The 18,559-nt window shown below is 41.3% G+C and overlaps 1 protein-coding gene and 1 long non-coding RNA gene across 4 annotated transcripts in view; both read right to left on the reverse strand.

Annotated features, from left to right (window-relative positions):
- Positions 1–18,515, reverse strand: part of LOC101737724 (digestive cysteine proteinase 1) — a 35,158-nt gene extending 16,643 nt beyond the window's left edge. Inside the window, exons 1-3 of one of the 3 annotated variants that reach the window (XM_062674433.1) lie at positions 18,441–18,515; positions 17,991–18,218; positions 17,646–17,733 (exon numbers count right to left, since the gene is read on the reverse strand). In XM_062674433.1, the coding sequence (XP_062530417.1) occupies positions 17,646–17,733; positions 17,991–18,051 (149 nt within the window). In that variant the 5' untranslated portion in view covers positions 18,052–18,218; positions 18,441–18,515. Of the gene's footprint in view, positions 1–17,645; positions 17,734–17,990; positions 18,219–18,323; positions 18,365–18,440 lie in introns of those variants that run through there. The other 2 variants (XM_004925968.5, XM_021347891.3) reach the window with 2 other exon arrangements.
- LOC134200799 (uncharacterized) lies at positions 1,950–16,388 on the reverse strand. The gene is made up of 2 exons (XR_009975865.1): positions 16,217–16,388; positions 1,950–11,013 (listed from the first exon to the last, which is right to left on the reverse strand). It is a non-coding gene; the product is annotated as an uncharacterized LOC134200799 (long non-coding RNA).
- Positions 18,516–18,559: the final 44 nt, after the last annotated feature.

Consider the following 18,559-nt stretch of genomic DNA (forward strand, 5'->3'; position numbering starts at 1 on the left):
CGAGTAAATTAACTACTACTGCTATCCACTAACACCGTGGGACGTTGAGGGGTTTTAACTCGTCTAACAATTTAAAAAGATTAATTAATTATTAAAGACGCACGTGCGAATTTAATACGACACATCAAATTAAAAATACTAGAGGTCCCGCAGTAATCGACTATAATTAATTGGAATTGTAAGTTTGTACACTATTATGATTGTATTTTATACTTCTATAATCACAAATTTCGCCAAGACTACACTATAAAAATATTAACAAAGACAAACAATATTTAATCTATTCTCAATTTGACAACAGACGTCAAGAACAAAAGTTTGACAATAAATCGTATGCATTCGTGTGTGCGTTAAATACATGGTATGTAGTGTGTGTAATGTTTTCTTTATTGATTTAATGTATCTTTTATGCATTATTTAAAAAAAAATATTAGCATTGTGCACTTCTTCTCTATATTCTCTATAAGTGTGGAAAATTTCATACTCCTCCGTCCACGCAATTTTCGTAAAAAGGGATACAAAGTTTTTGCTTCACGTATTAATATAAAGTCGCTTTCTCTGTCCCTATATCTGTCTGTACATATGTATGCATAAATCTTTAAAACTACGCAACGGATTTTGATGCGTTTTTTTTAATAGATAGAGTGATTGAAGAGAAAGGTTTATATGTATAATAAGATCCATTAAATAGTGGAGAAATCAATAATAAATTACAGTTTCCGAAGCGAAGCGAGGGCGGGTCGCTGGTTATTTATAAATTGTTTAGAATAATAAAATCACACTTTTCCGCATATCTAGTTCAAAGCTACGATGAGTCTAGCGATAATAAAAGGGGGTCATTTGGTAAAATTTGTATTGTCATCAGTTCATTAATAAGCACGCAAATGCATGTCTCAACTGAGCAAGCAGAAATCGAGTCGAACAAAATGCTGAAGTTGTTAATAAATACAATTTAGGTTATAACCTAGTTTATTTTTCGCTTTCAAACTAATATTCTAAACGCAATCGACTTTTATTTAATAACAAGCGGCCCGCTCCGGCTGCGCTCGGGTCTTTAACAAAAATTTCAACGATATTTGACATTGTTTCATTTTTTTAAACAAAAGACGGCGGCATAACTATAATAGTTGGACATACGCTGTCGCGAAACTTTTTGTAGATAATAAAGTGTTCTACAAAATCGTAGTACATTATTTTATTCTATCATCAATAGTTTTCGCAGGGCACGCGATGTAAAGAATATTTTAGGTAATTTTTTTACACCTTGTGTTACATTATTGGGGTTTTAGCAATCCCGATTCTGCAGGATAGCCGTCGGAGCACCATGGTTCCTGAGGAACGTGGATCTCCACGATGACCTGGAGCTTGACTCTGTCAGTAAGTATCTACAGTCGGCATCGCTGCGCCATTTTGAGAAGGCGGCACGACATGAGAACCCTCTCATCGTAGCCGCTGGAAATTACATACCCGACCCAGTAGACCGAATGGTAAACCGTCGACGTCGCCCAAAGCACGTCATTACGGATCCTCCTGATCCATTAACGGTGCTCTTAGGCACCACAAGCACCGGTCACCGTCCTCGTCGAACCCGTCGCTTGCGACGAAGGGCTCGACGAGCGAACTAACCCATAGACACAGCCCACTGAGTTTCTCGCCGGATCTTCTCAGTGGGTCGCGTTTCCGATCCGGTGGTAAATTCTGCGAAGCACTGCTCTTGCTAGGGTCAGTGTTAGCAACTCTCCGGTTGAGCCCCGCGAGCTCACCTACAAACGTTAGGGTGAAGCTGAAATAGCCTCTCAAGGCTATCAGCATAGGTAGGAAAAAAAAAAAAGGGGTTTTAGTAAGGATCCTTAATTTTGTCACTCGGGAATAGTGTAGCTTCCAAATAGTGAAAGAATTTATCAAATCGGTTCAGTAGTTTCGGAGCCTATTCAATACAAACAAACAAACAAATTTTTCCTCTTTATAATATTAGTATAGAAATATAGATAAAATATTATTATTTCACACCTTTATTTAATATTTGTTTCTTAATTAGTTCATATTCTTTATTACATGATACATTGCAGATTGCTATTTTAAGAAGAATCGACAATATATTCGGATCTTGTTTCATGCTTCATGTTTCTTTTTCTTTTTCTTTTCTATTTTCCCACATATGCTGATAGCCTTTAGGGGCTATTTCAGCTTCACCCTAACGTGTCGGTGAGCTCACGGGGCTCAAACCGGAGTGCTGCTAACACTGGCCCTAGCAAGAGCAGTGCTTCGCCGAATCTACCACCGAATCGGAAACGCGATCCACTGAGAAGAACCGGCAAGAAACTCAGTGGGCTTAATAGATATAATTTATTGTACTAATAACAAACGAAGAATGAGTCACTAAGTTGTTTTAAGATGTTTCTAGAACAAGGCGAGGGTTAATGATTCTTTACATATTTATGACGAGAGATTCGTTTGATATGTATGTACGTTCGTGTTATAAACTGATAATAGCTAACCTTTGCTTGTGTCAACTTTCGTATCGTGTTTACTTATGTAAATCAAAGGATAGTTGCTTTATATACATATATGGACCGTTTATTTTGAAGTCGTCGTGGCCTAGAGCAGTCTTTCTCAAAGTGGGCGATAGCGCCCCCTGGGGGGCGTTTGAAACCTAGAGGGGGGCGTTAAGGGGCCCAGGAAAAAATGGGGGGCGTTGATGTGGGTTAGGGGGGCGCTGTAAAATTTGTAATTTCATTTACTTTATAGTATTTTAAATTTTACTAAAATTAAAACTCACCTACTACACTATAACGAATAATTAGTTTATATTTCTACCCTGTATGATCTTATAAAAACTTAAAATAATTAACATAGATTTCGTAGGATAGCCCACACACCGTACGCAATCAAGTTGTAACAAGTTTCTGCGGAACATGATCGATGATAGTTAAAAAATTAGAGCAATTTTACCTTAATTACATTACATTACACCAGAAATTATTTTAAACATTAGAAAAAAAACTACCATGCAGAGTTTTAAAATATTACACATACGTAAACTAACACAAATTGAGGTTTTCTTTACTTTCTTTCTTGTTTTTAACATAAGGGCATTTTAAAGCATTTTCCTAGCATTTTATAAGAAATTACTGATGTAAGAATCATAATTTTTATATAAAATGGAAATGCGTATATAATTATTGTTCAAAAACTTGTCTTAGATTATAATTTTTTACAATTTATCCATTACCGTCCAATGTCAAATAGTATAATAGTATAGTAAGCCTAAACAGCTCACTTATTGTAAACATTGTTTACTATTTTATTTCTATATAATAATAGGTTGGGGAAAAAGTTTCATCGCATTTTTTAAGAAAATTCACAACATTTTTTAATATAGTTTATTCACATTTAACTAAAGTATGTCGGTACCATTTTGTTCGATAACTTTTTGCCATCTTGTAGGTAGGGACATGATCCCATTGCTATAAAAATTTTGGGGCTTCTGATCAAAATACCGCGACAATTGGTTTTGGCAGTCCTCTCGTGATGTTAACCTGACACTGCCTAAAGAATTCTGAAGAGACCGAAACAGGTAGAAACCTGAAGGTGCAAGGTCAGAACTATACGGCGGATGCATTAACACCTCCCAGCTAAGCTCTCTTAATTTTTGCTGAGTGGCTAAAGATGTGTGAGGTCTAGCGTTATCGTGATGAAAAACCACACCCCTTCTGTTGATTAATTCCGGCCGCTTTCTCTCAACTTCTTGCTTTAATCTCATCAGTTGTTCGCAGTAGAGTTCGTTTCGTTTCGCCAGAGTCTGTGAAGCCTGACCGGCCTTTGACCACAACCTTTCTCGTACGTTCTTGTCGTACGTGATCCACTTTTCATCACCAGTTATCAGCTTCTTCAAAAATGGTTCGGTTTCATTACGTCGTAATAAAGAATCACAAATGAGTACACGGTTCATTAGGTTTCTTTCAGTGAGCTTTTTTGTGTACCCAGTTTTTTTCAAAGGCGCCATAACTATTTTGTGATCAATTCCCAGTTCTTCAGTTACGTTGTAACTATTGATATGCCGATCTTGCCCCACTTTTTCAAAAATGGCATCGATTTTATCCGTAATAAGGCGACCAGAGCGACGTGCGTTTTTGACATCAAAATTTCCGGATTGAAAACGCTTAAATCAAATTTGCAAAACGCAATTTTTTTTCACGGCTTGCGTTGCTTTTTTACCCTTTTTGTAGTAAAATTTTAAAATGTATCGAATATCTTCTTAAAATAAACAAAAATCACACATCTTCCTAATTTTAATTTGGAATTATCTTCTTTCGAATTTAAACTTTTAATGATACCAAAACCAGCCAGATACAAATAGTATAGCCAAAGAGATTTTATTGCAAGTTCATACATTTTTAAGCTATTGCATAGCTTTTGTCGCGGGCCTTGAGCGCGGCGACCGAATCATGAAATTCCGTAACGAAAAAAACCTAACACACCTCACTCCGCCTACCATGTAGCTCGCGTTCAACACATTCACACGTTGCGCTTGTGTAGTGTTTGTGAATAAGCGAGTGGCGTGACGTCACCCTGCATGCGCATCATGAAAAGTCTGCCCATCTCTCTCTCGCGCGGTTTAGTTTATGAGTGTGAAGGGGACAGTTAAGGTTTTGCCTTTATTAAGGTTTAATATAGCGTGGTCTTGTTTTATTATTGTTTTAATATTAAATTATCATTGTCTAATTATAATGTCATAAGTTGATAAAAAATGCTATGCAATAGCTTTACCGCCGCAGTTCCCGAGTGCCACACGTTTTTTTTTTGTCAGGTGGAAATCGCCGGACTTCCGCCCTTCACTGGGGATGGAAGGCGGGGCATGTCGGAATCGAACCCACTAAAACCTCCTGTCGCTCAACAACCAGCATCCAAACGTCGCATGAGACAGAGCTCATGAAAAGGCAAAGGGGGAAAGTGAAGTGTTTAGTGCGGAGCACATTTCTCCCATCACCCTCCCCCTCGGGATGCCGGACTGGCGGTCGTCGGCGCCACGACCACCAGCCCTCTCGGTTGGCAGGCTGTCCGAAGCCCGCCTAGATGGCGCCGGGTAGAATGATCTATCCTACGGAATACCCCGCTGGGTCAGAACCAGGGTGGGTTGGGGATAGCCGGCCTTCCATCACCCGGATGCTCATACGTAAAACGTATGCAGAGCAGCTTGCACGTCGTCTTCTTAGGCCCCCTTCGCCGGTCCCCAGGCCGACATGTGAGGGAGACCCGAAACACTTAGAGGGCCAGGGCTTGGGCGAGATCCGCCTCCCTGGACCCCGCTCGACGGGGGCGGGCCTGTGCATCTCTCACCCGCCCCGCTACCTCCTTTTGCGAGATGGTGCACTCGCAGAAGTCGAGCATCGCCTTCCACGACTCGTCGTCACCGAGCATCGATGCCAGAACACTCGGCAACGACAAGTCGTTTCCTATTTTTGCGACGAGGACACGCCGCCACCACTCCCATGCGGGGCAGGCGACAAGCGTATGCTCTGCCGTGTCCAAGTCGCAACCACAATGGTGGCACTCTGCCGTCGGCTTGGCTCCGATCCGGTGTAGGAATTCACCGAAGCAACCATGCCCAGTGAGTACCTGCGTGAGCCGGAAAGTGAGGCGTCCTCTGTCACGATTCACCCAATTCACAAGAACCGGGCGAATCGCCTCCTACGACCAGCTGAAGGATCGGCCAGCCGGCTGGACCATGACTCCAGCACGGACCGCCGAGATTGGGCCCTCCGCGCTCTGACCACACTGGGGCTGGGACGCGCCACGCCCCGGGCACGAAGGTTAGCCCGCCACTGATAGTCAGCGGCGAGCGCCTCCGACTCCAGGACCCAAGGTGGCGTCCCAGCTTGTACACACGCCGCCTCGAAAGAGATGGTGCGATAAACACGGATGATCCTGACCGTGATGGTGCGTTGCGGCCGTTGCAGCAACTTCGCTACCCGCACGGCCAGTGACTGGCCCCACGCGGGCGCCTCGTATAAGGCCATTGACCGCACCATCCCCGTATAGAGACGGCGCGTCACCTGGTCAGGCCCCCCGATGTTGGGAAGAAGTCGGCTTAACGCGCCGGCCACCCCCAACAAACGAGGGACCAGGTTCTGATAGTGAACACGGAAGGTCCAACGACTGTCCAGAATGAGGCCGAGGTACTTCAACTGCACTCCAACCCGATACGGACGCCTCCAACCACGATATGGGCATCGACAGGTGGCACTCTCCGGGGCCTGTGGAACTACATGGCCTCGGATTTACTGAGTGTCACGTCGAGGCCCAATCTCCTGATTTTGCCGACGACATGCGCCACCCCAACGGTAGCAAGACGAGCAAACTCAGCAAAACCCCCCCGGGACACGACCAGCGTGTCGTCTGCGTAACAGATTACGCTTAGGCCCGGGAGGAGGGCACCTCTCAGTACCCAGTCATACCCGATATTCCACAAAAGGGGGCCGAGCACCGACCCCTGTGGAACATCGCGCACGACCGGGAGCCTGTGCACGATCCCACCGTGTCCAGTACACGTGACCAATCTGTCCTCCAAGTAGGGAGCCACCAGTCGGCGAAGGTAGGGGGGCACTCCGTGTCTTACCAGGGGCATTTTTTTAAATAAAAGAACACTTATTGCGGCATAACTATAATAGTTAGACATATGCTGTCGCGACACTTTTTGTAAATAATAATGTTTTCTACAAAGTCGTAGTACATTATTTTATTCTATCATCAATAGTTTTCGTAGGTACGCGACGTAAAGAATATTTTAGGAAATTTTTTTTACACCTTGGGTTAAATTATTGGAGTTTTAGTAAGGATACCTAATTTTTTTCAAAAAAGATTATATCCTATGTCACTCGGGAATAGTGAAGCTTCCAAACAGTGAAAGAATTTTTCAAATCGGATTAGTAGTTTCGGAGCCTATTGAATACAAACAAACAAACAAATCTTTCCTCTTTATAATATTAGTATAGAATAGTATAGTTATTAATTATTACAAATAATAAAAACGCTCACCTCACGCCTAAGCGGCGGTTTTTATTTGAACCAGTTCTAAATTTTAAACTAAAATTCTATGAAAAATTACCCATATTTATCTATAATACGAAATGATATTAATTTATTTTTCGTAGTTTCCTTCCTTCTTGCGTCGATAATCCTCAGTGCTGAGGGTCGTGGCCTCCTCTAATAACTTTCTCCTGCATCATCTTGCGCCATTCCTGCCTGTCCTCGGCTGTGTGGATAGCAACGTGGAGTGAGATATTGAGAGTGGAGCGTATTTGGTCCGACCAGCGCATTGGATTTCTGCCTCTGTGACTTCTTCCGCATACCTTGCCTGTTACCAGCAGCTTTTCCAGATTGTCACCTCTCTTTCTGGCGATATGTCCAAAGATCTCGAAACTTCTCCGCGCGCATGTAGTGCTGAGGCGCATTGGAATCTTGAGCTCGGTAAGAATGGATTCGTTGGTTCTGTGTTCTGTCCAACGAATCCCGAGCATTTTCCTCCAGCACCACATCTCAAACGCGTCGATGCGTTGGCGATCGGTTTTCTTGAGGATCCAAGTCTCTGCGCCGTAGAGAAAAATGGAAAAGACGAGGGAGGTGACGAGCTGCTTTTTGGTATTCCTCGAGATCTTTCTGTCCGCCCAAACACGGTCCATTTGGGACATAGCTCTCTTTGCCATACTGATTCGCCTTCTGAGGTCCTTTTCGGAGAATCCATTACTAGCTATGACGAAGCCCAGATAAATGAAATCCTCTACGACTTCCAAGTTTAGCTTATTCGTAGTTTAATAAGTTATTATTGTTAGTAGTATTATTTACTAGTCGAAATATAATTTTTTAATTATCTTATGATGAGAATCTTATATTAATGAGAAAGATATTCAACAAAAATAGTTTCGTTCTAATAAATTAGCATAGTAATAGTACAGTGAACTAGTAATTTATTTTGGTGATTCAGAAGAATTTAAACAAACATATTGATGAGAAGAATTCATTTTTACTTTGGAAATTTGTAAATACACGCTCTGTAGCAATGTACGGACATATAATAATATGAAGAAACAATAATAGCATCTACAAATACATAATTATGTACTACGTGGTACTACATTTACTAAAATTAATACAACATTTATTAATTAAATTAATGAAATTGTGGTTTTAAAGTTTTAGGGGTGTATAAAAAATGGGGGGCGCTGAAAAATAATTGATTTTCAAAGGGGGCGGTAAAAGAAATAAGTTTGATAATCACTGGCCTAGAGGATAAGGCGTCCGGTGCATTCGTATCGAGCGATGCACCGGTGTTCGAATCCCGCTGGCGGGTACCAATTTATCTAATGAAATACGTACTCAGCAAATGTTCACGATTGACTTCCACGGTGAAGGAATAACATCGTGGAATAAAAATCGAACACGCAAAATTATAATTTGCGTAATTACTGGTGGTAGGACCTCTTGTGAGTCCGCACGGGTAGGTACCACCGCCCCGCCTAGGTTTTTCTGCCGTGAAGCAGTAATGCGTTTCGGTTTGAAGGGTGGGGCAGCCGTTGTAACTATACTGAGACCTTAGAACTTATATCTCAAGGTGTGTGGCGCATTTACGTTGTAGATGTCTATGGGCTCCAGTAACCACTTAACACCAGGTGGGCTGTGAGCTCGTCCACACATCTAAGCAACAAAAAAAAAGTGGTCTAAGTCCATTTTTGAGAAAAATGAGCTATCACGTAATTCATGCTTAATTTAATGTAATTTTTATATATATAACTAATCCGTGTCTAATTTCTCAAAAAAAAATCCCATGTTTTGTACAACTTAAAATCGGTCGGTAAATGAAATTGCATAATCATCGATTATGAAAGTGGTAAGGGGGAGTAAGGGGAGATCGGAATGCTACCTTCACCGGCCCTATTGTCAACCCCACCTGCACGCGCCGGATGGCGGCGGCGACCAACAGGTTGCCGTGGTGCTCCCTGCTAGAGAACGAACGGGGCAATGGCGACCGAGCAATGGCGGTATAACCATACACACCCGTCAGGACAACCTGTACGGAAGAGGCGTCAGAAACCTTGGGGATCAAATACCCCCTAAAATGCTGGTGCAGAAGGCAACGGGAAACCACTGCACTAATTTCCCACGAGAGTCATGAGCAGGTCGTATCCGACTGATGCATGACCACGACCACTCTGTCAAGAGTGTACGAATAGGAAGAAGATGAAAGTGGTGTAAGTCCAATTGACAGAGGTAGGTGGCATAGCCAGACCTCATATGATTTGCCTGTATTTTGAAATCAACAAATATAGTATATATCAACCTTTAATTTTCTCGAAACAAAAGAAAACGAACTTACACCACTTTCAAAATAAACGGTCCATATATACATTATACCGTGATGCCAATGGAGACTAAAAGTTTCTTTTGGGCTATTTCCAATAATTCGTCTTCGTCTTTTTATCTATATCTCAGTCTAGATAGCGTCGGCAGATAGTTGTACTGTAAAAGCGGAGACTTAGAAGAAATATATATCGACGCTTGAAAGGCAAACGTGACTAAGCGACAATAACTGCTTTGTACATAAATGATAGGCAATAACCATATTCGATGCGCAAAAAAAATTTATTTCTAGGTCTATTAAAATCATTTCAATCCTACAGCTACTAGCTAGATTCTACTACAGCTAGATTCGTTAAAATAAATTTTTTTTCCAGGTATTTCAACTTTAAATTAGTCTACTGTAAAGTTCACGCATTGTCGCTTAGTCAAGTTTGCCTTTCAAGCGTCGATATGTACATACTTAACAAATGTTCACGATTGACTTCCACTGTGACGGAATAAAATCGTGTAATAAAAATCAAACCCGCAAAATTATAATTTGCGTAATTACTGGTGGTAGGACGTCTTGTGAGTCCGCGTGGGTAGGTACCACCTCCCTGCCTATTTCTGCCGTGAAGCAGTAATGCGTTTCGGTATGAAGGGTGGGGCAGACGTTCTAACTATACTATGAGACCTTAGAACTCATGTCTCAAAGTGGGTGGCGGCATTTACATTGTTGATATCTACGGGCTTCAGTAACCAGTGAATACCAGTTTGACCGTGAGCTTGTCCACCCATCTTAGAATATTAAAAAACTCATTAAATTGATTTAGACATGAAACTACTTTTACAGTTGGAACTACTCCTGTCCCGGGGATCGGACGTCCAGATGAGAGTTTAAGGGAGTTCTTTACCGGGTGGCCATTCTACTAGTCCTATATACCCCTCAATGCAGGGACCTCATAACGGTATAGCGTCCCACCCACTGACCACGGACCACTCACACGTCGGTCCCACACACGTATCCATTTTGTGATGTGTATGACCTCTAGAGAACAAATTAATACCAAATAATTCACCCAAAAATTTTCATTTGCAAAACCGAAACCCATATTTCATAATACCTATTTTGTCTCCGATAAATATTCATATTTATCCACATAATTTATCCCTATAACACATAAACTGTAATAAAGAGACAAATATTTATGAACACCAGTGTCTTATCAAACCACAATAACCTCATGATAAGAGTTCAACTAACATACAACAAACAGTGCAAGGGAATAATTAATGTTAATCTCGAGACACAATGTTAAATGTGTCTCGAGATTAACCAGTTTTAATTAAGAGTAAATAACATGGATTTACTTATAATTGGAGTTCACCTTATAATGGTCTTGCTAAAAACTATCTAACAGCAGACTTTATTATTGCCTCTGTCATGATAGTGAGGTGAAATGTATTTGTATTACATTTACATTTTCTTTTGTAATGGCGGTCCTTTTTGATTTCGCCAAAGTCAAGTTTTATAGTCTGTGGTTTTGATTATGCTCAGCTGATGTCTTTTGGTGAAGTTTGGATTCTTTTTTGTTGGGTGGGCTTCGTGATTGCACAAGGTCACATCAATTTTAATTATTATTATTTTACAAAGTAATCAACTGTTGAATTACTAACCTAAAACAGGACAAACAATATATGTATATATACATATACATACATATATATATATATGTTACAGAAAAGATTGTCAGAAGATTAGTAAGGACAAACAACTTATAGTCTAATGTTATTCTGGTGAACATATTCACATAAAATATTTACAAAAGTTGTATGTACAAGGCTCAACAAAGATTTGAAATTCGTCGGTCTGGGGATAATGTCCGGTAGAACTTCGTAAAGGGAAGGTCTTCTAGGGCAGTTAAAGAAAATGTGTTCTGCTGATCCCTCGTCGAGCCCACACTCACATAGGGAGCTATCCTTGACCCTTATTTTAGCTAGGTGAACCGGGGTACAAGCATGACCTAATCTTAACCTACATATTGTGGACGTGACTCTCTTGTTGGCTTTCCTGTATTTAAAAAACCAAGGCCGAACGAGCAACGAGTCTTGAACATCCGCGTAATGTTTGCCTTTAATGCGCTTCGAAAGGTTCCACGCTTCATTCCAGCGCGATATGAGATCGGCCTTGGCTAGAGACGTTAGATCTTGTGCATAGGTTGTGTAATGAATATCACTACCTATTGTCGTGGCATCCTTAGAACACTGATCAGCACCCTCATTACCCACTATACCGCTATGTCCCGGGATCCAAGCTAGGGTGATTTTTATGCCAGACACGTGACACCGAAAAAGAATTTCTTTAATTTTCAGAACAAAAGGGAGTTTTGACTTGGATCTGAGTTGGTTTGCAAGGATTGCCTGTAGACAGCTTCTAGAGTCGGTGAATATCACCGTGTTGTGTAGCTTATGTGATTCTATATACATCAGGGCTTCAAGGATAGCTAGCGCCTCTCCTGTAAAAACCGAGGCTTGAGGGGGACACTTAAAGTTTAAAATGATTTTGTACTCCGGTATCCAGACAGCGAAGCCTACACAGCCGTCAGCTTTTATTTTTGATGCGTCAGTGAACATAGTATGCCAACCGTTCCATTTACTATTGACGACAGAGTTAAATTTGGCGTTTGCACCGGGGTCATCTTTATTTATTCCGATATTTAGAACAATGTCCGGACGGTATAGAATTGCATTATAAGGTGTGAGGAATAATGGATTTAACCTACATTGATAGACGGGACAGGGGAGGCTGATAAACTTAACAAAACTGGTGAAGAGGCATGGGTGGGACTTATGATTCCAGTAACTGTTGAAATAGATGTGTTCCGAAAGAGTATGTAACTTTGAAATAAGGGGGTGGTTAGAAAGCTGAAAATTTTTGTAAATGAATCTGTCCGATAAGTATTGTCTCCTCAAGTGCAAGGGGGGTTCTGCACATTCAACCTGAAGGGCGTTAATGGGGGAAGACTTCATTGCTCCGATTATGATACGTAGGCACTTTGATTGGATCCTGTCCAAGGAGGTTAAGGCAGACTTATTGCAAGGTTCTAGAATGTGAGTGCCATAATCAAAATGGCTGCGAATCAAGGCGTTATATAACAGTTTTTGAGTGTAGGGGTGTGATCCCCACCATACGCCTGACAGGGAGCGAAGAATATGGATGTTCTTTTCGCACTTTTTGATGATGTGGTTAATGTGTTGGACACCAGTCATACGCGAGTCAAGAACGACTCCGAGAAATTTTACTGAGTTTCGCACTGGGAATATTTTGCCATCAAACGAGACAATGACGTCGGGAATAGATCGCATGCGAGAAAATGTCACTACACTGCTCTTCTCAACTGAAAGGGATAGACCATGATTACCTAACCAGTCATGGAGATAGTTAATAGCGGAGTTGAGGCGAGCAGAGGCATCCCCTAAGTCCCTGACTGAGACGTATAGAGCCAAATCATCCGCATATTGTAGTACGTTGCAGAATGAATTTACCGAAAGTTCTAGGTCGTAGGTATACAAGTTGTATAATAGAGGGCTTAAAACTGATCCCTGAGGGAGGCCCTTCCATAGAAGTCTAGGAGGAAGTAAAGAATTTTGGCAAGAAATTAAAATGGCTCTAGATGAAAATAGATTAGATATGAAGTTAACCATCTTCTCTGGGATACTCAGCTGGAGCATTTTTTGCCTGAGTACAGGAAGAAGGACATTATCGTATGCGGATGCAATGTCAAGAAAAACCCCGACCAAGGACTCTCTTTTAGAGAGAGCAATGCGTATATCCGTTGCAAGGCAACCTACGCTATCCATAGTGCTCAATCTCTTCCTAAAGCCAAATTGACTTGCAGGGAGGATGCCTCTACTCTCCACAAACCACTCCAATCTATTTTTAACAAGATGTTCTAAAATTTTGCTCATGGTACATGATAGGGCGATGGGACGGTAGCTACTTGACTCGTTATTAGGTTTTGCTGGCTTGAGGATAGGGACGATTATTTGGGTTTTCCATTCATCTGGAGGGATTCCTAAAGAATAAATATTATTTAATATGTTTAGAAATATTAATTTGGACGTAAAGCTACATTTGACAATGAATGAATAAGGTATTCCATCGATTCCCGGGGACGAGTCCTTAAGAGACTCCAAAACTGCAGTTAGTTCGTCCAGAGAAAAAGGGGCCACAAGAGTATCAGGAGTAGGTGAATGCGGAGGGGGAAGGGAAGAGGACTCAGCTAAGGTGGGAACGTAAGGGGGAGCAAGTCGACATGAGAATGAATCGATCCAAACCGATGGGTCGTTCGAAGAAGAATTGTGGTCTACAGATACGGATCCGCGAAATCTCCTGACATTATTCCAGACCAAAGAAGGGCGGGAACTGGGAGAAAGAGACTCACAAAACATGTTCCAGCCCAGTCTCTTTCGTTCAGATAGTGTTCTGACTGTCCTTGCAGCTACTTCTTTATAACTTATGTATTTAGCTGGAGACATGTGTAACGCGTACTCCATCTCGGCTTCTTTACGTTGTTTACATAGATCAGAGCAGTCAGAGTCCCACCAGGGAAGTGATGGGATTTTACCCCTAGAAGCGTTTTTAGTAGGAATCGCTGTCTCTGCTGCTGAAAGTAAAGCATTCCTAAAGATGGAGTAAGCAGCATGGGTGTTCTCATGGGGGACTGGGGAAAGATGAACCAAAAGAGCGTCAACAGACTGAGAGAACAGGGTCCAGTCCGCCTTCGACAAATTAAATTTAAGTCGAGGGTTGCGAGGAGGGAGTATATAATTAGAGGAGTCAGGAAAGGACATAAGGATGGGGAAATGATCACTACCATGCGTATTGCACAGCGTAAGCCATGTGAGGCGCGAAGAGGTGGCTGGAGTGCATAGAGAAAGGTCTACAGCGGATTTTGGGTTCTGGCCAGGAAGAACTCTACGTGTGGGGGAGCCGTCATTGAGGATGCAGAGGTTGTGGTCATCAACTAGGTCAAGGAAGGCGGAGGATAGGGAATCATTCTGATAACAACCCCATGAACTGTGGTGGATGTTAAAGTCACCCAATACAGCAACAGGAGGGGGGAGGGCACCAATGATTGAGAATAGATTTGTTAGGATGGACATGTTAGGATCAGGTATATAAACGGATAAAAAAGATATATCTAAGGCTCTAACAGCCACTACATTGAAGCAGTTACTGTCATGTGGAGGGAGGGTGATCTGGGAATATGGGATGGATCTCGAAACTAAAATGCAGCTACCGCATTTTCCGTTGTTCTTATCATCCCGGAGGCACGCAAAACCGGGAACCCTGAAGCGGGAGCCCGGGAGTAGGCGTGACTCCTGGACAGCAAAAATCAAGGGGTTATGCTTATTTATGAGAAAAATCAGTTCAGCTTTTTTTAATCTAATGCTGCGACAATTCCACTGTAGGATTGTTGGGAACATTGTTGAAAATCGAAATCAGCTGAGTCAGTTTTTGATAGACGTTGTTCGGTAGGGCTACATCATTCATTTTCGAAATGATGTTGATGAGGGTGGACAAGAGAAGTTCTAGTAGATTTTCTTGTTGAGGGGGGTTGGGAGATAACAGAGCGCATCCATTGGGGGTGGTGGAGGCTGGAGTATCTACAATACGACAGTGGGCTTCTCTATCGTAGCCTGGGCTTAGAGCAGCAGAATATGGGCGTCGGGCTATATTAACAGTCTTCTTATAAGAAGAGGACTGAGAATTGGGATGGAGTGGCTGAGAGAGATCAGTGTGGATTGTCGGAGGATACGTGGACGGAAATGATTGAGTCATTCGGGCAGTATCTGCAAATGATCTTCTCACCTGTGGGAACCTAGCCGATGCTTCTAAATATGAGATGCTTTCCTGTGACATAACTAATTTGATCGATTTTTGTCGACTGTGCTCTGGGCAGGATGTGTCAGTGGCAGAGTGGGGGCCGGAACAGAACAGGCATAGAGGGGATGACTTCGAGCAGGTAATTCCTTCGTGGGGTTGGGAGCAAATAAAGCAACGAGGGGCTGATCGGCACTGCGTTGAAATATGGCCGAATCGGCAGCACTTGTTGCACTGGATAATGGGAAGGACATAAACTTCAACTGGGAGAGAAGTAAAAAAGCAGAAAATCCGATTTGGAAGTTTTTGACCAGAGAAAGTTAAAACTACAGATTGGGTAGGTATCCAGGTAGGGACATTATTTTCTATTTTCTTCCTATTCAAGCGGCGTGCTTTAATGACTGCACCGCAGCCAGCAGGAACTTCTACCGATTGGACCAGCTCCTCTAAAGTCCATTCTACTGGAACATCACGCACAATTCCCATTCGTGTAACATTATAAGATGGGATGTTCGCTTCAAATTTAGCCGGCTGAAGTGCTGGGTGTTCTAGAAAAGCGTTAGCCGCAGCAGCAGATTTAAATTCCACTGAAACCCTGTTGCGGCCAATGCGTTTCACACCATCCTGTATTACATTTTTTATGCTGTTTCTGAATAGAAAGTGTCCGAATTTGATGGGTTTCAAGGTGGGACCAGCAGACACATCTGTTACCGTCTTATTAACGTGGACTAAAAAAGGGGCAATGTCATCTTCACAGTATCGGGTCTTACGTTCAACAAAATCGGGATGTGTGTACGTGGACTGAATCGACGGCGAAGTTTGTGAAAGATTAGTAATCGTTTTTTTAGGGGGAATGTTTTCCTCAGACTGTGGTGGTCGTTTTCTGGAATTGGGTGGATCTATATCCATCTGAGAAGAAAAGTTTTGTGAGTGGGGCGCACGTGGTCCTTTATAACCTCCCCCGGGATCGTGCGGGTCATCCATGATTCTTACCTTTTAATAATATAACAAACACAATATATTTACACTCACGGCACAACAGATATATACCAACACCAACACGAATCAGTAGCGCAAGTCAACAGCAATTTAAACAAATAATATTAATTAAAACACCGGGAAACTTCGAAGACACTTGTGTTCACACTCGACGTCACCCGAAGAAAAAACTATTTGTATTAATTTTATGACTTAATTGCATGCTTTTAAATGTATAAAGTTACATCAGATTTTGTCCAAAGACTTGCCAGTCAAACCTTGTCAATTTTAGTTTCATTACTGGTGAAGGAGCACACAAGGCAATGCTCTCTCTCTTTCTGCACATTATCATTACGACAAAGAGTAATCACAGGCTGGACAATCTCTGCCCTTACTACGTAGTAAGGCTTTACGTAGCCAGCCGATCAAGTGGGCCAACATTTGTGACCGCTGGTTTGCAGTTTATGAAGCAATGTGGTGAAATTTATGTGGGCCAGTGCTAATTAATTATCCTTCATGCTATGAGGATTTTGGCTCATTAGGATTGGATGCTTGAAGAGCAGTAGTGGTGTGGTTTAGTGGGTTTAATTCTCTTCCACATACCACCAATACATGCAGTGATCCTCTGAAGAGTCTAACACCCACACAAAAATGGGTCATGTTGCTAGTTCGTACACGGAAGATATACCAATACAGGCCATATCTTGTTTATTTCTGCTGTAAAGGATAGGATGTTTGATAGGATTTGAGACTTTTGTATTATGTCCTGCGGTGGGCAACAACATTTCAACATCCATAGGCATTTAAACTAATATATAAGTAAAATAAGGTCAGAAAAATTGTAAGAATATTATAGCTTAAAGGTTGAAATCACATTGAATAGCTAAACAGCTATATATCGCACATACGGTGCAATTAAGTCAGTTATGCAAATTATGTAATTTTTCAGGAGAAACGTTGGAAAATTCAACATCATATAATATAACTCTTATATAGTTCTGCTAGGCTCTAGAAATAAAATGAACTACAAACTTCATCAGTAAAACCAAAACATCTCTTTCGTCTCACTAATAACTATTAAAAAATGTATTTTCTCATATTCAGTTCAGTGTTAAAAACTCAGTCATCATTCTCTCCGAACCCGTCGCTTGCGACGAAGGGCTCGACGAGTAAATTAACACTCAGACACAGCCCACTGAGTTTCTCGCCGGATCTTCTCAATGGGTCGCTTTTCTGGTCCGGTGATAGATTCTGCGAAGCACGGCTCTTGCTAGGGTTCGTGTTAGCAACGTCCTCAGGTTTGAGCCCCGTGAGCTCACCTACTAGTTACGGTTACGCTGATATAGCCTCTCAAAGCTATCAGCTCAGGTAGGAAGAAAAAAAAAAGTGATAACAAAAATTGCATGTAGCTTTATAGCACCGTATGTGCGATATGTTCACTTACCAAGCATAGAATGGCTCATGCAGTTCAGCATAGGGTATATTTAGGAGTCCCTTTACTGTGTATACTGGACTCCATTGTGGTGGCGACCCTAGAGCATCAAAACTTTGGTTAGTGAGAAATTTAAATACATCTTCATATCTTTGCCATATACATACTTAAAATGAAACACAAATCAACTAAAATGAATTAAAATATAAGAATATCCTTATTCCGTATATGAATTTTAAAAAAATTAAAAATATTTTTCCTCTTTAAATATTATTATAACAAAAACACATGAAAGAAATTTAATTTATTATTTTTTAACCAGAATAAGTATTGAAGAGTGCATTATTAATATTATACCTTTATCGACATATCCAGATGCGAAGGCCACGAAAAAACACAACAACGCAGCGAATAACATGATTCGACCGCCGACCGACGTAGATCTGTATGGATTGACATTATTGACAATGTCAAAAGTTTAAGAAAAACATAATGAGTCCCCCACTATTTCAATTCAATGAAACGATTTTTTTTATTTAGTTTACTCTGATGTTCGCGTCCGCCTGAGATTGAGAGATTTTCAGCCTATAAAACCAGCAATGGATACAGAATTTTAAATAATGTAATAAAGTGTTTTCGTAGTGCCAAATAATACAATAAAGGGAAATTAATATATTTTAATTTAGATACCTATTTTGTTTACTGTTTTTAAGCATTAACGCTCTGAATTAACTTGGTAGACGACTGTAAAAATAAATAAATATGGTTTTTGGGGCGTGAAATAAAATAATAACACCATTTATTTACCTAAGTGATCTCTAAAAATAGTTGAAAAATATTTAAAATAACTTGTCGAATTCTAGACCGAGAATTCAAAATTTTGCAGTAAGATTGACACTTGACAGATAATTGAAACATTGTACTGT

Source organism: Bombyx mori, chromosome 20 (genome assembly GCF_030269925.1).
Source record: "Bombyx mori chromosome 20, ASM3026992v2".
In the NCBI taxonomy this organism is placed as follows: domain Eukaryota; kingdom Metazoa; phylum Arthropoda; class Insecta; order Lepidoptera; family Bombycidae; genus Bombyx; species Bombyx mori.